The sequence below is a fragment of the Pseudorasbora parva genome, chromosome 1 (genome assembly GCF_024679245.1).
Source record: "Pseudorasbora parva isolate DD20220531a chromosome 1, ASM2467924v1, whole genome shotgun sequence".
NCBI classification, from domain to species: domain Eukaryota; kingdom Metazoa; phylum Chordata; class Actinopteri; order Cypriniformes; family Gobionidae; genus Pseudorasbora; species Pseudorasbora parva.
Genome location: NC_090172.1, coordinates 13,271,895 through 13,294,785, shown reverse-complemented (window position 1 = coordinate 13,294,785; position 22,891 = coordinate 13,271,895). Strand labels below are relative to the sequence as shown.

The 22,891-nt window shown below is 37.3% G+C and overlaps 1 protein-coding gene across 7 annotated transcripts in view; it reads left to right on the top strand.

Annotated features, from left to right (window-relative positions):
- The window catches only part of LOC137048891 (multiple PDZ domain protein), a 139,157-nt gene extending 116,532 nt beyond the window's left edge, over positions 1-22,625 (top strand). For all 7 annotated transcript variants that reach the window (XM_067427693.1, XM_067427342.1, XM_067427465.1 and 4 more), the window contains 13 exons: positions 463-625; positions 723-868; positions 2,749-2,832; positions 2,943-3,136; positions 6,905-7,052; positions 7,611-7,697; positions 9,963-10,032; positions 10,113-10,150; positions 12,001-12,123; positions 12,238-12,342; positions 13,998-14,086; positions 16,556-16,679; positions 16,756-22,625. In XM_067427693.1, the coding sequence (XP_067283794.1) occupies positions 463-625; positions 723-868; positions 2,749-2,832; positions 2,943-3,136; positions 6,905-7,052; positions 7,611-7,697; positions 9,963-10,032; positions 10,113-10,150; positions 12,001-12,123; positions 12,238-12,342; positions 13,998-14,086; positions 16,556-16,679; positions 16,756-16,902 (1,518 nt within the window). In that variant the 3' untranslated portion in view covers positions 16,903-22,625. The remainder of the gene's footprint in view (positions 1-462; positions 626-722; positions 869-2,748; positions 2,833-2,942; positions 3,137-6,904; positions 7,053-7,610; positions 7,698-9,962; positions 10,033-10,112; positions 10,151-12,000; positions 12,124-12,237; positions 12,343-13,997; positions 14,087-16,555; positions 16,680-16,755) is intronic.
- The last annotated feature ends 266 nt before the right edge of the window (positions 22,626-22,891 follow it).

Below are 22,891 nucleotides of genomic sequence, written 5' to 3'. Positions count from 1 at the left end.
ATATTGGAAAAGCTTTCCAGTACTGGAGAGACATTAGAGAGCAGGAAGGCCTGAAAATGGATGCAGAGGTTGCTTTATACTGTATCTGCTTTTTTCACATGCACGCACGCACACACGTAGAACCCTTTCTCTCTTACACACACACACACACATGTCTGGTTCACGATGTGTGAGTAACATTGGTTTTGCTATGTTTTGCTGAACCAAGATATGCTGTTGTATTTTGTGGTTGCTGTTACATCACAGCTAATACATCCATAGATATAAGCTGTCTAATGTGCCAGCTCTTAGTGGTTGCCTGTGTTGCATAGTGTGTTCATTCTTTTGGGGGCAGAGCAATGAAGGGAGGGGTGTTTTTTTGGGTGACGATTTCAAATATCTTTTGTTTCTCATTAATCTATTATTTACACAAATATTTAATGACATGAGTCATTGTTTAACCCTGAAATCATTATGTTATAGGTGATGTCACTGTTGAAGAAAGTCCAGAACTCAGTGAAACTCACCATCTGCATTGACCCCGCCTCCCAGCCCTCCTCATCCAATCAGATTAGCTCAGGATCAGACCTAGGAATCAGCCTCCCTCTGGTTTCTGTGACATCATCAGAGACCGAGCCAATCAGGAGTAAGAGGGAGGGGTCTGGGAGTTATTAAAGGAAAACGTATTCATGAATAAATCAGCAGAACCTTAACTTTGTCGTCATGATGATTGTGTGTTGCAGATTCGAGCAGATGTTCCACACCGGGGACTTTTGCGTCTGATCCAGCTACGTGTCCCATCATCCCCGGCTGTGAGACCACTATAGAGATCTGCAAGGGGAGAACAGGACTGGGGCTCAGCATTGTGGGCGGCTGTGACACTTTACTGGTGAATAACCTCACAAACGTTTAACATGTTTTTGTGAGACTTTATTTCCCAGCAGACTTATATAAACTTGTGCACTATGACACTCGAGATTACCAAATTTTGAACTAATTATGCAGCCAAATTTAAAGGGGTCATGAACTGCATTTTTGTTACATTTTGTTTCCTGGGGTGCACTTAATGTTAGTATGATGGTGATTATAGCATTATATTTAGATCTACTCCCGTTGCATGAAAAAAATCAAGCCCGCTCGGGCTTTTACGTCTCGATATTCGGCAGCATTGTAACAACGGACGAAATAGCTTCGCTCGTATCTTTCTTTGCTGCCATTACTGAACTACAACTCAAACTAGTGCACAACATCAATGTCATCGCTCTCAGCAATTCCCTCTGTTCGCTGATTGGACCAGTTCAAAAACCTCAGAGAAAACCAGAGAATATACCACAGTCGCAGGCGGAGTACTGAGGGAAAATAAAAAATTTAGCAGATGTACGTTGCAGGGCGGAGACAGGCTAAGTGTACCAAACAATAGGGGTGTGCATTGGCACTGCCTTCACGATTCGATTCGATTACGATTCACCAGGTAACGATTCGATTCAATTCGATTCTACGATGCATTGTGATGCATCAAAATTCTACTGCACACAAAGCAAATTTTTCATCAGTCATGAGGCAAAACAAGCAGATATTAAACACCAGGTTGTATTGGCTGCTATGTGTCTCCTGTATCTTTGACATAAAAGTTATTAAATAAAATAAAATGTAATTAAATAAAATTAAATAAAATGCAATTACCCTTAAATGCATGACTGTTTCACCAAACATTCTTACATATTCAGGTCGTTAGCGACCCAGATCTATATTTAACATGGATAGACCTCTACCTGTCCTGATAATATATAAAACTCCTGATTTTAGAGTAACAGCTACAGAAGAATAAAATTAAACCTATTTCGTTACCTTTTGGAGCTTGGAAGGATTCAGTTTGAGCAGATGTTTAATACCATCCTCATCTGTCCTCGTCAGAGCTCGTTTACCAGTTTACCAGCATCTGCCTCATATTCGCGATCTCCAGCATATTCTCCAAACTCATTTTCAATGTTTTCAAAATCAATATTTTGATCACTGACAGCTTCTTGACCACATCCATCATCAAGAGACAGTGACACTAACATATGATTGTGTTTAGTACTTGCTCTCTGAAGTAAATCACTGAGCCATTTTAAGTTTTGCAGATTATAATTATTGTTTCGTTTTCTGTCAGAGGTAACTATGAGTGAAACGTCACTTCATCATTGGGTATCAGACATTGCCACCTTGTGGAATAAAGGGGAATTGCACATAATCGATTATGGCACTTTGCCGCATCGATGCTGAATCGTTCATGCCCCGCATCGCGATGCATCGCCGAATCGATTATTGTTGACACCCCTACCAAACAAACAAATAATTCTCTACTGAGACATTCACATTGTTAAAAATAAATAACCTAGCATCCGGATCCTTTGGATGGTAATGTTGTTTTTAGTCTTTCATTAGTCTCTCTCTAATGCTTCAATGGGCGGGGCCAAAGACACAATAATGTAGAAGTAGGCGTGGATCTTATTCTGCAGAGGCGGTCTTTTACACAGGCGCACTATTACATCATAATGCGACAAAATCCGAAACAAATCATTTTTTTGAGCTTGGTTTCAATAAAAACTTTTACTGAACTAACGATGAAGTTTTGAGAATATTTGATTTCTCAATTCATGACAAGTACACTACATGACAAGTACACTGCAAGTGCACATTCAATACAATAAAACACTCTTCTTTTTCACAAGGGTTTAGGAATTATTTATAAGAATATATATAAAGACTGAATTTGTCTATGTTCAGGGAACTATAATAATTCATGAGGTGTACGAGGAGGGAGCCGCCTCTAAAGATGGCCGACTGTGGGCAGGAGATCAGATTCTGGAGGTAAAATCATAACCATTATACACTCGTCTGACTAGACTAGGCTTAATTTCATGTCAAATTCATTTCAGTCTTTCTCTTGCTCCCTCTTGTAACTCATTCTCTCTCAACAGGTGAATGGTATAGACCTGCGAGTGGCGACGCATGATGAGGCGATCAATGTTTTGCGCCAGACTCCGCAACGTGTCCGTCTGATAGTCTTCAGAGATGAGGGTCAGTATAAGGAAGAAGAACTGTGGGATTCACTGACCATTGAGCTTCAGAAGAAACCAGGCCGTGGTCTTGGACTCAGCATCATCGGGAGAAGGTACTAGAACGCTAGTTGATGGTACTAATCAGTAAAGTGTGATTTAAGGTAAATATATTGGCTGTCCACATATCTTTGCCCATTAAGCAGAATTGCTCTCCATTTTATATCCGTACGGGACACAGATTCCAGATTTGACGTATAACATTAAGATATACAGTATTTCTCCTTGTAAAAAACTACACTTTTTAGTACTTTTTATAAAAAATTATATACTTATAAGTGCAAACTGGAATGTATTAAAACAATTTATTGTTTGTTTATTGTCTTTAAATAATATTACAGTTTACATTTATATTAAACACAATTAGCTGAACTTTGTGTTTTTGAAGTAGGACTTAAAGGAAGTGTATGTAAGATTGTGGCCAAAACTGGTACTGCAGGTGTATGTACCCCTCCCCCCCTGACTTGAGGTTGCCAGATAGGCTGCAGGATCAGCAGGAACGTGTGTAGCTGCAGCTGTATTAACTAGAGCAGATCTGGCAACCCGGATGCCCAAACAGATAGGTGGAGGGTAGAGCTTCAGGCCAAAACACAACATGACAACATCAACATCAGTTGAGGGCTGCAACAACTTTTAAATGACAATATCCTGGCCGGACTACTGTTGTCAGTGATATTAGTATTTGAAATGAACATGATTTCTTAATGTCTAGTGACATATCAGGGCCATTTTATGATTCATTGAAATACATTTCTTACATACAGTTCCTTTAAGTACATCTTTGTTAATTTGTGGTGGGCCGCTATCGGCGTTAATGTGAGACTCTTATCGGGTGATAAAAAAAACATTGCCGTTAATCTATTCTTGAAGTTGGGTTGTGAGCTGGGTCTATACTATGCTAGCTATGATGACTTTCACCTTGATATTTTAATGTGGATGTATACCTAGCTGAATTACTCTGTAGGGGGCCGAGAACGAGTCTTCGAACCTGTGTATATGCCTACTGTGAAATTACCACATCAAACGTGACGTGCTAACATGGATGCTGCTATGAAACCACCGGGTACGCTTCAGGGAAAATTTATTTTTTATAAATTTATTTTCCAATAGAAACCTCGACAAGACTAAGGTTGTTTGCACCTTGTTCAATGCAGAATTCGTTTACTGTAGGAGTTCTTCCAGTCTCGAGTACCGCCAAAACACAATTTTTTGTCATTCCAATTGAAAGATTCAGTGGACTGTTTACATGAGATGTTATCTAAACCGATCTGGGGTTTAAATGTGCTGACCATAGACCGCTGACTTTCAGTTGGAATCATGTTGTGACAGTTTGTCTGGTGCATCAGAAATTTCGGCGCTGTTATCTCCAGCAGCATGAGTTCCCAGTTGCAATAGCAACTCTCAACAGCCACGACTTATACGGTTTTATAAATGCTATTTATTTGTTGTAAAGTGCAATAATCATCTCAGAAGAATACACTTTTCTGTCAGGTGCAGTTGAAGTAAGAAGTGCCTTGGACAAACGCTGTCAAGATGAGAGGGTGTAGCCAGGCTGTGTCTGTGACATTACTCCAACATTATCTTCATAACTTCTTGCGAAATAAAAAGTTTAACGTTACCCCTAAGAAAAATGTACTTTCCTGTCTTGTCAACATTATAGCCTGGTGTGAGCGGCGCACACTCTTCAGTATTGAAAGTGCTCTGTATATCATGTCACATCAACGCACACTCAAAAGTAATCGGGTAGTTTACATTGAAATTTTAGTTTACATGGTGAAATGTTTCATTTGATCAGTTCATGAAAAGGTTTATCCCACCCCTCCTAAACCGATTACAATTTCATTTGTTTTGGGCATTTTTATTCCGATTGAGGTGTTTATATGGAGCATTTTCATTCAGATTGGACTTTTAAACTGATTACAGTGCTCCATGAAAACTCATCTGTTATTTGGGTAGCACACATATTCTGAATGCCTTCGGCGAATTCAGATGAGCTATTTTAATCTAGATTAATTCCAAGATTAATCTAGATTAAAAAAAAGTAATCTATGCCCACCTCTAATGTTAATACAGAATTACTTCTATTGTCTTCAAAAATTGTCTCCTAAAAATTCAAGTGTACTGCTGAATGTACTGGCAAACAATTATGGTAAACTAAAATATACTTGTGTAAGGCCCAGCCAAATCATCCCAATTGAGGCTAACGATGGCGGGTGAAGGTTTTGCACGTTCTGTGTTTTCAGCCAGGATTTAATTCTAATTGCTCTTTATCTGACTCCATTTATTAATAAATTTGCATTTAGGTTACAATGTCAATTGGTTGTTTGGTAATTTATATTTAGTAGTTAATCACACATTTATTTATTCAGTTTAACCCTTTGTTGAAATCCTACCCATTCATAACTTGAATAATTCCAGAGCAAGTCAGAAACAATCAAAGTATAACAATTTATTAACAGTCAGGTAAATATATAATGCCAATTACATAATCAATTCAAAGGTAATCCATACATAACATCAAATACTCTGAGGTAAGACTGAAATATACCTGACTTCTGAAGATAAGAAGATAAGTTATCTTAAGTTATCTTAAGACATCCAGCATTACGGGCTGACCTGATTACAGTATCGAGACCTGATCTCTTTGCAACATTCCTTTAAATACCCAGACCAAAATGCAAAACTCTTTCAAATGGAAACATATTTTAATGGGAATTTGCATTAAGCAAGTCCCATAGACCTGTATTGACGGCAGGAGATAGAAAACATTTGGCCAAAGACATATCACACCCATCACACATTAATCAAAATATCTCTAAACTTTGGCTTCGGCTTGCTCACACTAAAATTTTGATTTAAGTTATTCAACTAAATATGCAAATAAAATGTATTTATTAGGTCTTAATTAATTCTAAAAACTATAACACTGATCTGCCAACATTGTCGCTATATGATAAATTAAAATAAGCTGATAATATCACAGTTTTCTCCAGAATGACTGTACAGCCGAACGTCCTGTTTAACACTGTGAAGCTGCTTTGAAACAATCGTCATTGTACAAGTGCTATATAAATAAAGTTGATTGATTGGTTATCTTTTGGTTTAATTCTGTGGGGATGAGATCTTTGGACCAGTCTCACTGAGACATTTCAAACGATATCAAACACATAATACTGTATCGTGAGAATTTACATTGAATCAAAAAGATTTTGGGTGTATTTTCAGTGATCTCAGCATGAGGGGAAGTAGAAGTTGGGAGAGAGGGGGTCAACAGAGAAAGATGTTGATTAGGTAATACTGAGGTTGAGTCTTGCGTCTCGAATGGTGCTTGAGATCCCTTTGTTTTCTCAGAGTCCTTGTTCCTTGGTTAGACATTTCAGCATTTGCTATACTTGTAATGTAATTTCTGTTGAATTATATATGTCATATTTAAAAAATTGTAATTACACATTTATAATGATACAAATTATAAAGATTGCAATTTCGTACATTAAAATATTGTTAACGTTAAATGTTACATTCAAAAACACACTACAGTTTAAATCATTATATAAAAGCACAACAATAGATTTTTAAAACAAAAGTGTACTTAAGTCTGTTAAGAAACATGTCATGTCATGTGTACTGTTTAAATACACTTAAATGGCCTTTTATTTATTTATTATAATATTATCTGCAAATAAAAAAATACCTTTAAGATTTGAAGTACACTACAAGTACATTCACTGCAATTAAGCACACCTCTTTTTCATAAGGGTCCATAAATGAATATTCAACTCTGTATTCCCATATGTGCAAACAGTGATCACCTGTCTCTGTCTCAGGAACGACACAGGAGTCTTTGTGTCAGACATTGTGAAGGGTGGAATCGTGGAGGCTGATGGACGTCTCATGCAGGGAGATCAGATACTTTCGGTTAATGGGGAGGACGTTCGTTCAGCCACACAAGAGTATGTGGCCTTGCTGCTAAAGGTGAATGCCAGAGTCATTATGTTAAATGGGTGCCTTTCCATCTTGGCAAAATTATTGAAAGATATAAAACATTCAGTTATATCTGGCATACATATGGGTTATCTAATGATCTGCTGAGGCATTAACCTACATATATATACAGGATATATTTTAGTAACATTGATATACCATTGAATTTTTGTAAAAAAATAAATATGTAAATTCCATTAAATTATATTTTTTATATTTTCTGTTTTCTCTTTATTTATTTTTTACTATTTTGTTGTAGTATTTTTATATATATATGTTTTTTCTATTACTTCAAGTTAAAGCAAATGTAAATGAGAAATGTTGCCTTTGCTAATATTATATAGCAAAGCATGGTAATAAGTCATGCTAACATGTTTTTTCTATTTTTCTAACATATGTTAAATGAGGGAAGAGAAAGAACTTTTGAATTTGACTCCTCCAATCATGTCACTTACTCTAGTCATTTAAAAAGGCAGTTTTGTATATATGTCATTTTACCACGTGCAAATATTAATCAAATAAGAAATTTGCATATTTGTTTTCCCTCAGAATTGTGCTGGTCCAATCAGATTGGACGTGGGTCGTTTTAAGGCGGGGCCTTTCCACTCCGAACGCCGTCTGTCTCAGAGCAGTCAGGTCAGAGAAAAATCCACACACTGCAAACTGGAAAATCTGGTCCTTCGCACAATTATTAAAAACTCACACTTGTGTTGTTGTGCTGGTGCACACCCTGATAGCCAACTAATAGCTATGAAGTCATGATTCTAAAATACATTCTCAGATGATTTGTTTATTATAAAATTTATTAAAAAGCTAATCCAATTTCAGCTATAAGGCAGCTCTACAGGAGACAAATGGTGTAACTATTCACCTCACTTCAGTTCAGTGATGATGTCGATGTGTGTTAGTGTCATTATCCAGCTCAATTCAGTTCCATTTTTCATCTGTCAGTACAGTTAAATTTATAATATTACTGAATATTAATCAGGGATGTGATTTTTCCGGATTAATCCGGAATTCCGGATTTTCCGACCTGAAAATGTGACCTACGTAAATCATGCAGATCTGTAAAAAAAAAAAAAATGGCGGGGGGGGGGGGGGGGGGGGGGATTTGGTGGGTTGACCCGACCGTCATCTCACAGCCGTCACCATGGTAACCCGGGTCGAAACCACGATCGCGGGATGGGCAACAAGGACTGTATCGTGACAAGAACATCACCGGATCGGATGATCTGGGTATACTATTGCTTGTGTCTATATATAACCTATAAGTTACTAATTTGACTTTGTTGTCGATTGATTAGATGATCGATTTTGATTTTCCACTATGGCAGGATGTTTAAGCTGCATTTAACATTAACTTGACAGCTAACATTACTTGTATTTGCTAGTACTAGCTATATAACGTTATGCAAACAGCGCGCTTTTCGGCGCCCCCCGCTTATTTCACGTCAGTTTGGGTGACAAAGTCATCTGAAGCCATTCCATAGCTTAACCCTTAAATGCATGACTGTTTCGCCAAACATTCTTACATATTGGGGACCCGGTTCTATATTTAACATGGATAACGTTAGACCTCTACCTGTCGCGATAATATATACAACTCCTGATGTTAGAGTAACAGCTACAGAAGAATAAAATAAAACGTATTTCGTTACCTTTTGGAGCTTGGAAGGGTTCAGTTTGAGCAGATGTTTAATACCATCATCATATTTCCTCGTCAGAGATCGTTTCTGCCTCATATTCGCGATCTCACGCATATTCTCCAACTCATTTTCAACGTCTTCAAAATCAATATTTTGCTCACTGACAGCTTCTTGACCACATCCAACATCAAGAGACAGTGACACTAACATATGATTGTGTTTAGTACTTGCTCTCTGCAGTAAATCACTGAGTCATTTCAAGTTTTGCAGATTATAATTATTATTGTTTCGTTTTCTGTCAGAGGTAACTGAGTGAAACGTCACTTCATCATTGCGTATCAGACATCGCCACCTTGTGGAATAAATGTGAATTGCACCCCCATTTCGTCATTATAGATTAATTTATCATGCCAGGCGCAAATTCCAAAAGAAACGTGTAGAGGCTCTAAAAAAGCTTTCTACAAAGGCTAAAGAGTCATAGAAAAATTGAGGCCTTCTTTTGACATGAAAATGTGCATGTTGCACATTTAGCTATTAAAATTGGGTAAAAATGCATCCACCAAATAATTAGTTATTTTTCATACTGTACAAAAAAGTTATTACAATAAAATGTATTTTTTTGTTCAAATAAGTTGTTATGGGTCCTGCTTTACTGTCCGTATTGATCCGCCACCAGTTTGTTCGGCGCGGCGCGGCGGGGGTGGGGTTGGTCTATATTATAAAATATGGTATATTTTCCTGCTTTTTTGTCCTTAGCCAATCACATGCCTGATTAATTGACTTTTAAAACCCCAACACCCCCAACTGAGCAAGCCACAATAAGCAAGTTTATTCTTGAAGACTAGTTAGATGTCAAGTTTATTCTTGAAGACTAGTTAGATGTCAAGTTTATTCTTGAAGACTAGTTAGATGTCAAGTTTATTCTTGAAGACTAGTTAGATGTCAAGTTTATTCTTGAAGACTAGTTAGATGTCAAGTTTATTCTTGAAGACTAGTTAGATGTCAAGAAGGTCTGAATTTTGTCAAAGCATCTCAGACTAGTCAGTGCACACACTACTGTTATTTTAATATTATTAGCTTTTGAATTAGATTTTATTTTTTCAATTTTAATTTTCATGAACCTTTTTGATTGTTATAGTAGTATTTTAGTAATGCTTTACAATAAGGTCTCATTTGTTAACAGCAGTTAATGTATTAATGTAAATGCAGTAGTGTGTTTTCATGTGTGTAATGTGTCTTTTTGTTTTCGGTGCAGATAAGCGAGACAGGCAGTTGTAAAGTCACTCCTGCAGCTGTACAGGGTGATGCAGAAAAAACGCATGAATGTAAGAACAGTTTATCTGCTAAACTATATAAATATTCAGTTTCATTCTTGATTTCCAACCATTCCTTTCTTGCCTTGCAGTGCTGGATAAAGACGTCAGGACGGTTGAATTTACGAAGGTCAGTTACAGTGATTCAGTCTTAAAGCCAAAAAAAATATTTTTTTTATTAAATCTATTACAGAGCTTTTATTATGCTGAAGACGAGCGTTTCGGCTTTTTATGTTATAATGCTTCTCTGTGCGTTCGCTCGGCGGGTACAATGCCACTCTTGTTGCACACTGCAGTGATCTAGATCGATATTAGGCATAGTAAAACATGGTACTCACAGTAAATTAAGAAAACGAGATTTAAACAATACGACTAACTGTGTTGCGCTACATAACAATGATTTGTTTTCTGTAAAATTGAACAGCCAAAAAGCATAAAAAAGTGTTGTGTAAACAGCCTCTCAGTTTTAAAGTTGGCATGACACAGAAGTTGCAATAGTCTTTTCCTTCCAATTGTGATGTATATCTGATTGAAACGCTTCTGGAACAAGAACAAATGTAGGACAGGGCTTAATTTTGTCCATGGGGAATTGATTGGATTGTTTGAAGGTTGTGGTTTGCTATTGGTGACATATTGTCCCATCCTTGTGCCAGTAAACGTCATCAGAGAAGAGAAGTGACTTTAAATTAAAGTGCCCCTATTATGCTTATTTCGAACATTACCTTTCATTCAGTGTGTAATATAGGCTATTTGTGAATGTAAAATGTCTACAAAGTTTCAAAGATCACAGTGCAGTTATTGTCTCCTAAAATAATTTATTTGGAACTGCCAAAATTATTCGTCAGCAATTCCAGTCTCACTTCCCGCACACATTAGCGAACAACGTCTACTTGTACCCACCCTCAAACCCTGTAGTTGTATCTGAGGCCTGGAAGAGTTTGGTTCGTGTTGTCGAAATTTTGAGAAGATGTTTGTTTTCTATGCTACGAAACCAAATCCACTTTCCATGCACTTTTAAAGGATGAGGTGGATGTGGTAATACCGACAACATCATATCATCACAGCTCATATCACTGTGTATCAAGTACTGAGGAAGCCTCTGGAGATGAAATTCAGACATGTTTCCCACAAGCGCTGTTAGCGATAGACCAATCACAACAGACTGGACCGCCTGACCAATCAGAGCAGAGTATGGAAAGGAGGGGTTTAGAGACCGGATCTTTAATCGAACGAAGACATTGAGAAAGGAGGTGCAGCAATGTATATTATGAGGAATGTAAAGTGTTTTTTGATCCTGGATGTATGTACACCTGTTGTAGGAGACCCCCAAAACAAATGAGGAACTTTCAAAATAGCATAATAAGAGCATTTTAAAGATTACAAGGGCACATTAGTTAAAAAAGAACTATGTGCATGGATAAATCATTTATAATAAACACTGCAGTATTTCATAAAATCAAGAGTTGTCCATTTTGATTTCATGGTGACTTTAAAGGGGTACTTCAGCACTGGGAAGATGAATCTGTATTTAAACTGGGTCATTAATGTAGTATAAATGTGAAATTATTTTTGAATTTGGTGCTTTCTCCACTGAGAAATGACAGGAAATGTATTTTTGTCTCATGGGGATGAAAGACTACAATTCCCAGAATGCTTCGCTGCCCTACGAGGCCACTCCCAAAGCCACTGCTACTGAATCACTGTGACCGGATCACTTTCCCACAGCGTTCATCTTCATAAAATTAGTTCAGTTAGAGAACAGACACTACAATTAAAAACTGAACTTGTCTGTTCAATATAATGTGATTTAGCCGCTGAGGGAGTGTCACAGCACACTGATCATTCTAATATACTCCAGAGTTTCTACTGATAGAAAGCCATATGCTAATCGCTGAAGTAACCCTTTCAATAACCCTGCTTTATGGTGTGTGCTTTAGAATTTTTGAGGGTTTATTTTGCTGTGTGTGTTGTGTGTCCCAGGGCCCGTCAGACTCTCTGGGCATCAGTATAGCTGGAGGAGTGGGCAGTCCTCTGGGGGATGTACCCATATTCATCGCCATGATGAACCCCAGCGGCCTCGCAGCACAGACACAGAAACTCTGGGTACGTGAGTTGAAGATGATTAGAAATATATTCTTGTCCATCAATAAAAGACCACTGAAGCAGGTGTGTGTATTAGTGAACCAGTCTCTCATGTTTATTAACTGTGTGTGTTAGATTGGAGACAGGATTGTGTCTATCTGTGGCAACTTCACAGAGGGAATGACTCACAATAAAGCCGTTTCACTGCTGAAGAACACGACAGGCATCATACAACTGCAGGTACACAACGACACCTCACACAAGCTTACTTTTATAAATAAAATAAAAAATAATTATATTTGAAATATTATACTTTAAAAAGAAGATACTTAAGTGCAAACGAAATGTAATGTTTTCGGACTGCATGTCATTGCTGGTTATGTAAGTATGTAAGGAATTATAGTTTCAACTTATATTAAATGCAGTTAGCTCAACTTTAGAAGGCTTTGACCTTGAAAATTAAAATAGTTCAATGTCTATTGAAACTTGTGTCATGCATTTAAATATATTTGAAATTACACAATTTTTATCATAAAATTAGCAATTTAGTACATTTGATATATATTAACTTTAAATCTAAAATCAAGTAACACTAGTTAAAATTATAATTAAATATTTAATGTGCTTTATCATCTTTAGTATCAACTCATCAAAATAAGTATACCTATTTAAAGCATGACAGCTCACACAACGACTGTTATGAACAAAATAAGTGATGCCTTAGACAGGCCTTCACTGACACCAATGTCAGGTCCTCTCTCAAGACCCATAATATAATATTATTAAAATGAATTAAAATGTACTTTAAGATAAAACTTTTAATTTAATCTTATTACAATGTGCAATTAAGTGTTTAAAAACGATCATAAAGGTGTGCTCTCTTTAAGTACAATTAAGTGTCCTTTAATTTCATTAATATTATATTCTTATATTATGTAATTGTAGGACTGTACTCTGCAAGTAAAGTTTAAACAATATATGTATATATATTTAAGATTTACAGAGCACATTCAATACAATTAAGCGCACTTCTTTTTTACAAAGGATGCTATGATTCCCAATGCGATGGCTTACCCATATAGTGTGTTCAGTAAACATTCAGTAAAACATGTCAACTAACCCTGGGGGTTATTCCAGAAAGCAGGTTATGTGACATACCCTGGTATGTTTAAGAGGATAACCTCAACTTTTGGTTCCAAAAACGTAGAGGTAACTTTCAGGGAATGAAAGTAACCATGGCAACTCACTCTCTAAACATAACCTGCTCCAGAGCAGCTCATTTTCCAGGGTTAGTTTGCTTAAGAGGTATTCAGATGTGTGTTATATAAATACATATATTAATATGACAAAATGTTGTTATATAGTTACAGTTATATAATATACAATACAATGTTATATTAATTCTAAAGCACTTATAACAAGGTGGTATTTAAATGTATTATTATTTTTATTGTCATCTCACACATGGATCTGCATTCAATTAATTAGCATCAAACAAACAATATAATCCTTATTCTCAGTGAATAAAGATTATTTATTAAATTAAAAGTGTGAGAAAAAAAAGAATTGCACAACCACCTTATAGGTAATTAGGTTATGCAAATTGCAGAAGAATGGCACACTTTTTCTTGGCATGTGTTTCCATGGTGAATTATCTTTTCGTTGATCTGTTGAGAATGTCTTGTGTGTTAACGGGGAACATACTCTGTGTTGTCTGAACTTACTCCCAGATTACTTCTTAGGTTAATCAAAGATAGTTCAAGGTATATTTGAGGGTAAGTTAACCTTGATTTCTGGAATACCCCCCAGAATTGTATTAATATAGAATAAAAGTAGTCTGGTAAGTATGTGTACATTGGGAATAGCATTTTCTCACATAAGTGTGTTATTTGTAGGTAGTTGCTGGTGATACAACAGTAACTGGACCCTCACCAGAGCAGACAACAGGACTCACAGCCAGCAGCATTTTTCATGATGATCTGGGGTTTGTACACACACACACACACACACACACACACACACACACACACACACACACACACACACATGTTGTGAGCAAATTGGTTCTTAAAGGGTTAGTTCACCAAAAATGAAAATTCTGTCATTAATTCCTCACCCTCATGCCGTTCCAGACCTGTAAGACCCGTTCATCTTCAGAACACATTAAGATATTTGTGTTGAAATCCAATGCCTCAGAAAGGCCTTCATTGACACCAGTTTCCTCTCTCAAGACCCATAAAAGGCACTAAAGACGTCGTTACAAAGCCAGTGGTTCTATCATTTTTAACGAGAATAGTTTTTGTGTGCAAAAAAAAAAAAATGAAATAAAAAAAACGCAAAGCTTTGAACGGTTATGAATCAGTGTATCGAATCAACGGTTCGGATCATGAATCGATACGCTGATTCATTAAAAACTCAGAGGCTTCCGGAAGAAGTGTTTTGAAATTGGCAATCACTATATAAGTCGTTATTTAGTTATTGTTTTTTTGCACACAAAAACTATTCTCGTCACTTCATAAAATGATTGTAGAGCCACTGTAGTGAGATGGGCTTTGTAACGACGTCTTCAGTGGTCTTGAGAGAGGAAATTTCTTTGGGACCAATTGAGGCCTTTCTGAGCCATCGGATTTCAACAAAAATATCTTAGTGTTCTTACAGGTCTGGAACGGCATGAGGGTGAGGAATTAATGACAGAATTTTCATTTTTAGGTAAACTAACCATTTAACACACATTATTAAAGCTACACTGTGTGATATTTCCCCCCATCTAGCGGTGAAAATGTATATGACCATCCCGTGAATAATAGTTTCTGTTCCTCTCAATTCTGAATTCGTTTTTACTCCTACAGTGGCCGATTTAGTCCAAGATTAAAGGGGTGAAACACACAGTTTCATTCAATCTCATGTCAATCTTGAGTACCTATAGAGTAGTATTGAATCCTTCATATCTCCGAAAAGTCTTTAGTTTTATTATATTTATAATAGAAAGATAGGCTGTACCGAGTCTTTCCGGAAAAAACAGAGCGCCTGGAGGCGTATCGTGTGGGCGGAGCTAAAGAATGACGAGCGCACACAAAGCGGTGACGTCCTCAAGCGTGGAGAAACCCATGGCTATCGGTCTCAGCTAATAGATATATGATCCAGAATCATTCGTAGGATGAAATAAATTGAACAGGAGAAACAGCAACAGCAGGACGTCCGTCTCTGTGGTATGTTCTGTATTTAGTGGCCTGTCAACATTTGTGTGTGTTTACTCGCAGTTTATGAGGACATGATTCGGTTTATGGACTATTGTATGCGACTAAATCTTAGCAGTAGCAAGCAAAACGGTTTCGCACGTCAGACTAGTGTAACGTTATACATAGAACAATAATGGAGTCCGTTAGCACATTTGAATGACGAAGCACGCGATCGTGTCGTTTACTGATGTTTACTCACGCGACGATAGCCAACAGCACAGACATTTGAAGCAGTTTTACTCACCGGCTGCTTCCAAAGCAGGACCGAACCTTTATCGCTGGGACCGCTCCGTCAAAAACACACTTCTTTGGTATGATTTGGTGAAGTCCTGTGACAGCAGTGACCGTGGAAATCCGCGATGTTCTGAAGCTTCCCGTCATTTCTGCGTTCAAATCGGTTCAAATGCAGCGCTGCCTTCCCGGAATGCTGTGCTGAAGCGTTGAAGTCGCTTGATGTCACCCATACGAATAAAGTGGAGCGCGGCGCGGACTATAACGACGATTGGATCTGCACCTGAGCAAGTGTTTATGGCCGTGCATTTCCTCTCTAGCTCTAGTCACGCGCAAGCACCCTATCGGGAGAAGAGCCCGTATGGCCCATACAAGGACCTTCCGCTCTTTTGACATCAAGTTGACCCATACTCGAAAAAAACTCTCCGAAACTTGTGAGAAACCGGAAGGAGTATTTTTGACACAGAAATACTCCATCAAACGTCCAACATTAGTTTTTGAAACTTTGTCTATGTTTAGGATAGGAATCCAAGTCTTTAACAGAGTAAAAAGCTCAGTATGCATGAACCCCCCAACATGGCAATCCCCCTCTTCACAGTCGACACAATGCCACCGAGTGTTAAAATGTGAAAGGCAAAGCTTGAGTTAATCTTTGGCTCTTTGGCTAATGTACTTTCAAGATGGAGGGGCAACATGGCGACCAGCATTCAAACCCCTCACCCGTATGTATTTTCAATGGTATATTATAAACTTACGAGAATACTTTATTACTTGAAAGAAGTAAATATACATTAATGAGCACATATTTTTGAAAGAACTAAGTGTTTTTAGCTAAGAATAAACTAAAAAAAGTTACACAGTGTAGCTTTAACGTTTATGCAACTTGGCCCCTGATCTCTTCAAATCATGACTATAAACTCTATAAGCTATAGCCTAAAATCTGTCTACCATGTAACTGTGCTCTTTATCTCCGTTTCATCCAGTCCTCCGCAGTGTAAGAGCATTAGTTTGGAACGAGGGCCTGATGGGCTGGGCTTCAGTATTGTGGGTGGATTTGGCAGCCCACATGGTGACCTTCCCATCTACGTCAAAACCGTCTTCAGCAAGGTAACGGCAGAAGATAAAGAACAGATGTCACATTACAGAAGCATTGTAGAAGCATTATCTTATGTTTGTGTCTCAGGGGGCTGCGTCAGAGGACGGGCGTCTGAAGCGCGGAGATCAAATCGTCGCTGTCAACGGACAGAGTTTGGAGGGCGTCACTCACGAAGAGGCCGTCTGTATTCTGAAGAAAACCAAAGGAACCGTCACGCTCACTGTACTGTCATAAACACACGTACACAACACATTTATTAGGCTTGTATTAGGTCCTGTAGTTGTTTTAAACACTGGATTACACACTTAAGAACGAATTGTGTCCGCTCATAGCATTGTTTACTGCTAGTTTGTGGAGAAACCAGCAGACTACCACAATCTGCCATATTATGCTGGGACTTTACATCGCATTTGTGCTTTAAAATGCTAAAAGTGCACACAACTGCATGGCCGGATATTATATGCCTGGTTATAACATACTTCTCCTTCATTTGACAATTCCTGCTGCTGTGATGGCTAGTAAAATGCATTAAAGGTCCCGTTCTTCGCGATTCCATCTTTCAAACTTTAGTTAGTGTGTAATGTTGCTGTTAGAGCATAAATAATACCTGTAAAATTATAAAGCTCAAAGTTCAATGCCAAGCGAGATATTTTATTTAACAGAAGTTCCCTTTCAAAGCCTACAGCGAACGGCCGGTTTGGACTACACCCCTGCACTTCCTTCAGGAATGACGTCACTAGAACCGTTTGTTGACTAAACCTCTGCCCACAAGAACACGCAAAATAGGGGCGTGGTCTCGTTGCTCTCCCACGTGGAGAAGAGCGCGCATTCAGCGCTTGCATCTCCCCGTTATGGTAAGAAGCGGGACCTTTCCGGGCAAAGTGCGCTAAGCTGCTGTCCAATCACAACACGGGAAGCGCTGGCCCAATCAGAACTCGTTACGTGTTTCTGAAGGAGGGACTTCATAGAACAAGGAAATCATCAGGCCGTTTTTAGGACAGAGGAAACAGCGCTGTACAGATAAGTAAATTGTGTGAAAAATACTGTTTTTTTTACACGCAAAACATGAACTCATGTTATATTCCACACTGTAAACATAATCAAAGCTTCGAAAAAACGCGAAGAATGGGACCTTTAATTTACGTGCCATGTTTTGTTATAAAACTAGGTACAAATTGATCCCCAATGGCTTCCATTCAATTTGTGAAAAATTGACAGTATGAAAAACACTGAGGAAACACTAAAAACACACACGCACGCACGCACAAAAAAAAATTGATGAATGTAATAATTACCATCCATTTCTTTTCTATTCTGTTAAGGGTAATTTGACCAACATATTTTTTTGCAATTTTTAAGACTGCGTGAATGGTGTGTGCACAACAGCGCATGTACAAGAAGAGACAGAAGGATCACAATAATTGTACTGCGTCTGTGCATGTCAAACTTGGACATCCAAGCTCAATTATACTTTGGACACGACTGCGTGCGAGATGCACCTGAATACGAAAATATATACCCAGGACTTAAGACAAACATTATTAGTACTTAGTGTAGTATTTGCCTCATGTCTGGGGGCATGTTACATGACAGCAATGTACTAAAAACAAAAGTTTTTAAGTTTTGTGTAGTTGACAACATTGTCAAAGTGATCCCTTGTCACACAGATCTGCAGAAATGCTGCATTAAAGGTGCACTATGTAGTATTTTTGCAGTAAAATATCCAAAAACCACTAGGCCAGTGTTATATATTTTGTTCAGTTGAGTACCCCAAATGTTTCCAACTATTTGTAAATTGTGAGAAAATTGCTATTTTAACTAAGGACCAGGACTTTACATAGCGTTTGAGGAAGTCACCTGTCAATTGGGTCATATCTGCGCTGCCCTCGGTTTCGGGATTTGGCAGGATCGCTTTACTCTTAGCCAGGCGTCCCCAGTCTCGGTCCTGGAGGGCCACTGTCCTGCACAGTTTAGCTCATACACTGTTTGATAACAGGCCAGAGGAGAGCTGGCACCCCGACTGAGCCTGGTTACTCCCAAGGTTTATTTTTCTCCATCATGCCCTGGTGGAGTTTTGGTTCCTTGCCACTGTCGCCTTTGGCTTGGCTTGCTCAGTTGGAGACAAACATTTCTACTAAATTTCCAAATAAAATTAATTACTAAATTAACTGTATCAACTATATTACTAGCCTAGAAATCTAGATGCACCCTAGCGGCAGCAAATCTAATCTGCCGCGAGTATCGTCTAGCAACACTCAATACACTTCTGAGCTGTAGTCGGGCCAATCACATCGTGTGTAGAGTCAGTGGGTGGGGCTTAACATTATGACGGCAGAGTTGAGCTTGCATGCTTCTAGGAAACACAGAAGCTGGTGAACGGTGGTCTTTCGAATCAGCTTTAACCGCGACTCTGGAAGACTTGAATTAAGTTTTTCTCTGAGAAAAGAACAAAGAACGGCACTGAAGTCATTCTTAAGAAGGGAAGATGTGTTCAGAGTTTTGCCGACCGGATACAGCGAATCTTATCTATCAACAAGCTCCACTTCACATTGCTCTGGTTGGTTGTAGCGCTATCCTATCGCGAGCAGAGGGAGTTTGAAAGACAACCGTTTATCCCGCCCCTCAGATTGAGAGCCCTGTCTATGGTGAGTTTCCAGACCAAACATCTTGATGTGGGTCAGGCTACTATAATACTGATCTGCCCACATTGTTGCTTTATGACAAATTGAAATAAGCTGATAACATCACCGTTTTCTCCAGAACGACTGTACAGCCGAATCAAATTGTTGCAATATTATCCTGTTTTACACTGTGAAGCTGCTTTGAAACAATCGTCATTGTAAAAGTGCTATATAAATAAAGGTGACTTGCATCCGGATGGAAGTCAGTGGGACAAAAAGTGCAGTGCGGCCGCCCCTTTATGCATGCCAGGACTGTAGTTGACAATGATACTTTGTAAAGAAACACTACACACCTTTAGACCTTTTACACACACGGTCATCGTTTTCATATATTTGCGGTTTTCTACTTTATGCGGAGATGACAATGGTATCGTTTAAAAAAAAAAAAAAAAGTACACTTTTTTCCCAGGCCCCCAGAATGGCAGTGTTGTGTAATTGAAAGACCAAACATGCACGTTTTTATTTGAAATCGTTGTGTACACGGCCCCTGGTTCTCAAGCCCTGGGTTTCTCTTATTTTCAGTGCTGCAACACTAGCTCAAAAAAAAAAAACGAACAACCTAAAACCATTTCAATAGATGTTTTTATCTGTAAAACTCAACTAGATAAAGGACATTTTCCTGGGATGTTTAAGAAGATTAAGTCATTTGTTTTGAGTAAACTTCGACAAGTACTTCAAAAGTACTCACTGCATTTCATGTTTTAGTTTGGTAAGCTACGAAAGGTCTTCTGACTCTGCAGTTTTGTTGAGGTGTAGTTTTGACAAATTGTCTGGAAACCAAGAGATCAATTTGACACCAGGAATGTGTACATCCATTCCAAAACACATCCCTCTTTCCCAAAATGAGAACTACCTGAATTTCAAGAATAAATTAGTTCAACCAGTGTTTTAAGCAGTTAAAAATGAAATAAGGGTCGAATTGTCTGCTTATTTTCAACATCAGCTGTGCCAGGAAAAATAAGCCTCTAACATTTGTGAATAATGTGCAATTAATCAATAATGAGCCTAATTTACATGGAAAGAAGGCACGTTTGTAGAATGATGACATTTATATTCCATCAGTCGCGAAATGTTCGAGAATAGTCTTTCAGTATGAGTAAAAAAAAAAAAAAACTATACTTGTGGTCAAAGGATCTCAACATGTTTGGATTTACACACTACAAGAGAATTATTAAAAAATGTGATTTAAATGTGATACACAAATTTTGTATAAAAAAATGTATAAGCAATGACAGCAATATGACGGAATGTGTGGCAATATTAGTTTATTCTACACATGCTCTGACTGAATTTATGATGATATGGTAATACATTAAAAGTAACCATCTTTGTTTCTTAAAAAAAAATAAGAAAAAAAAACTTCCATAGCAAAGCAGACAGCAGGTAAATGCAGTGTGTGTGTGTGTGTGTGTACTGTATTTTATTTGGGGGGTCAGACAGTGACATTTCTGGAGTTTTGCCTTCACCTGAGATTCTTGCTGCTGGATGTAGAACAAACTACTGTTATATATTTTGGTATATTGCCATTTTGTTCTGATACAGTATTGGATTTCACTATAATAATACGAATAAAAAAAGTGACCTTCCGCACACAAATAAGAGTTTAATGTTTTTGTTTAGATTTGTCTGAATACCAATTCACTACACAACTTTTTGAAAACAAATGATGGCAAATAGTCACAAAAATACATATAATAAAAAACAAACAAACATATATACAATTGCTTGTAAAAAAAACACACACAAAAACACTAAAAATAAAAAAACATTGGTCAGTTACTTCATAGTTCATAAATAATATCTGTTCTTAAAAGACTTTCCCTCATGAAATCTTAATTGTACAGCAGTCAAACAGAGGATCATGTTTACATTCACATTGCTGGCTGATCAAACCTGGTTTGATTGTGGTTGCCGAGATGATGCAATGACATTACGACTGTTTGATTATACCTTGAATTGCAAGTTGCTTTGAACACGGTGTTCTTGGAGGACTTAAATTATTCAATAAAAAGTACAACTAAACACTAACTACACAAATTACAAAATTAAATATTTTCCATCCTTTGTAACATTTTTAGTTTGCACAGATCGGTTGGTTCTATAAAAACATACACCACTCACATTCACATGGCACTTTGTACATTCCAGCATATCGTATAGAAGCTTTAACAAATGACTTGTTTTCCCTTTAACATAACTTGATATTATATATGCATGAGTGAGTTTACAACTTATCAAAATCTTGTTACATCTATCTAAGGCAGTGTTGCTGAGCGCAGAGTCACGTGAGAGGATGAGATCTGTTTTAGGTCTAAGTTATTTGAGCAAGAACATGAACTTTACTGGCCGGTTTTATTCCTAGAAAAGTATACATGGAGATTTTACTACAAGTTTAAAGATCTTTGATGTTGTTTAACTAGCAGTTGTGGAATGTTTTGATGCCAAAGACCCCAAAAAATTATTATTTGGTAACACTTTACAATAAGGTTTTAATTGTTGACAATAAGGTGTTCTATAATAAAGTAAAATATCTAACTTCTGGCAGAGAGCTTTCCGTATTAGACTGATGAAAAAAGTGTAACGCCTCTTGCCGTTCATAATGTTTACGCTACATCCTAGATCATGCGTTGTGTCAGTTACGCTTTTTACGCAAGTTGAATGGAAGGCGGTCTGGTGAAAGCTAGATATTTAACTATATAACATGTTAAATATAGGTATTTCTCTTTCACAAACACATTGCTTCAGAAGGCCTTCCTTAACCCCCCAGAGCCATGTGGATTACTTTTATAATGGATAGATGCACTTTTTTGGGCTTCAAAATTTCATCCTCCATTCACTGCCATTATAAAGCTTGGAAGAGCCAGGACATTTTTTAATATAACTCCAATTGTAATTGTCTGAAATAAGAAAGTCATATCACCTAGAATGGCTTGAGGGTGAGTAAATCATGGGTCACTCTCATTTTTGGGTGAACTATCCCTTTAAAAAAATATTCATACATTTTTAGAAAATCATTTAATAATAATTAAGCAATGTATAGCCATGTTTTGTAAATGATTAGTTCATCATTGTTCATTGTAAGTTAGTGCAATAAGAAATGATACCTTATTTAAAAGTGTTATCAATAATTATGTAAAGACATTAAATAATTGGGTTTTATAAGTCAAAAAAGTGAAACTATCTATATAATTACAATTTCTGGAGAATATTTACTTCATATAACAATGTACATTATTTTCTACCCACTTCTAGTTCAGGCAATAATATATATATATATATATATATATATATATATATATATATATATATATATATATATATATATATATATATATATATATATATTAGTTTCTTAGCCTTTTATTTTAACATTATTTTCTCTGAAATGTTCTGGGTCTCTGGACACCAGTTTAAAAACCTCAGATCAACAGAATGATCTGAAATGCTGTCAGTTTTATACTCATGTCTCAAATGCCCACTTTAAACTAGTAAAATCCCTGAATTAACCTTTTCCTTTAAACCACATAAAACATACATTTTAA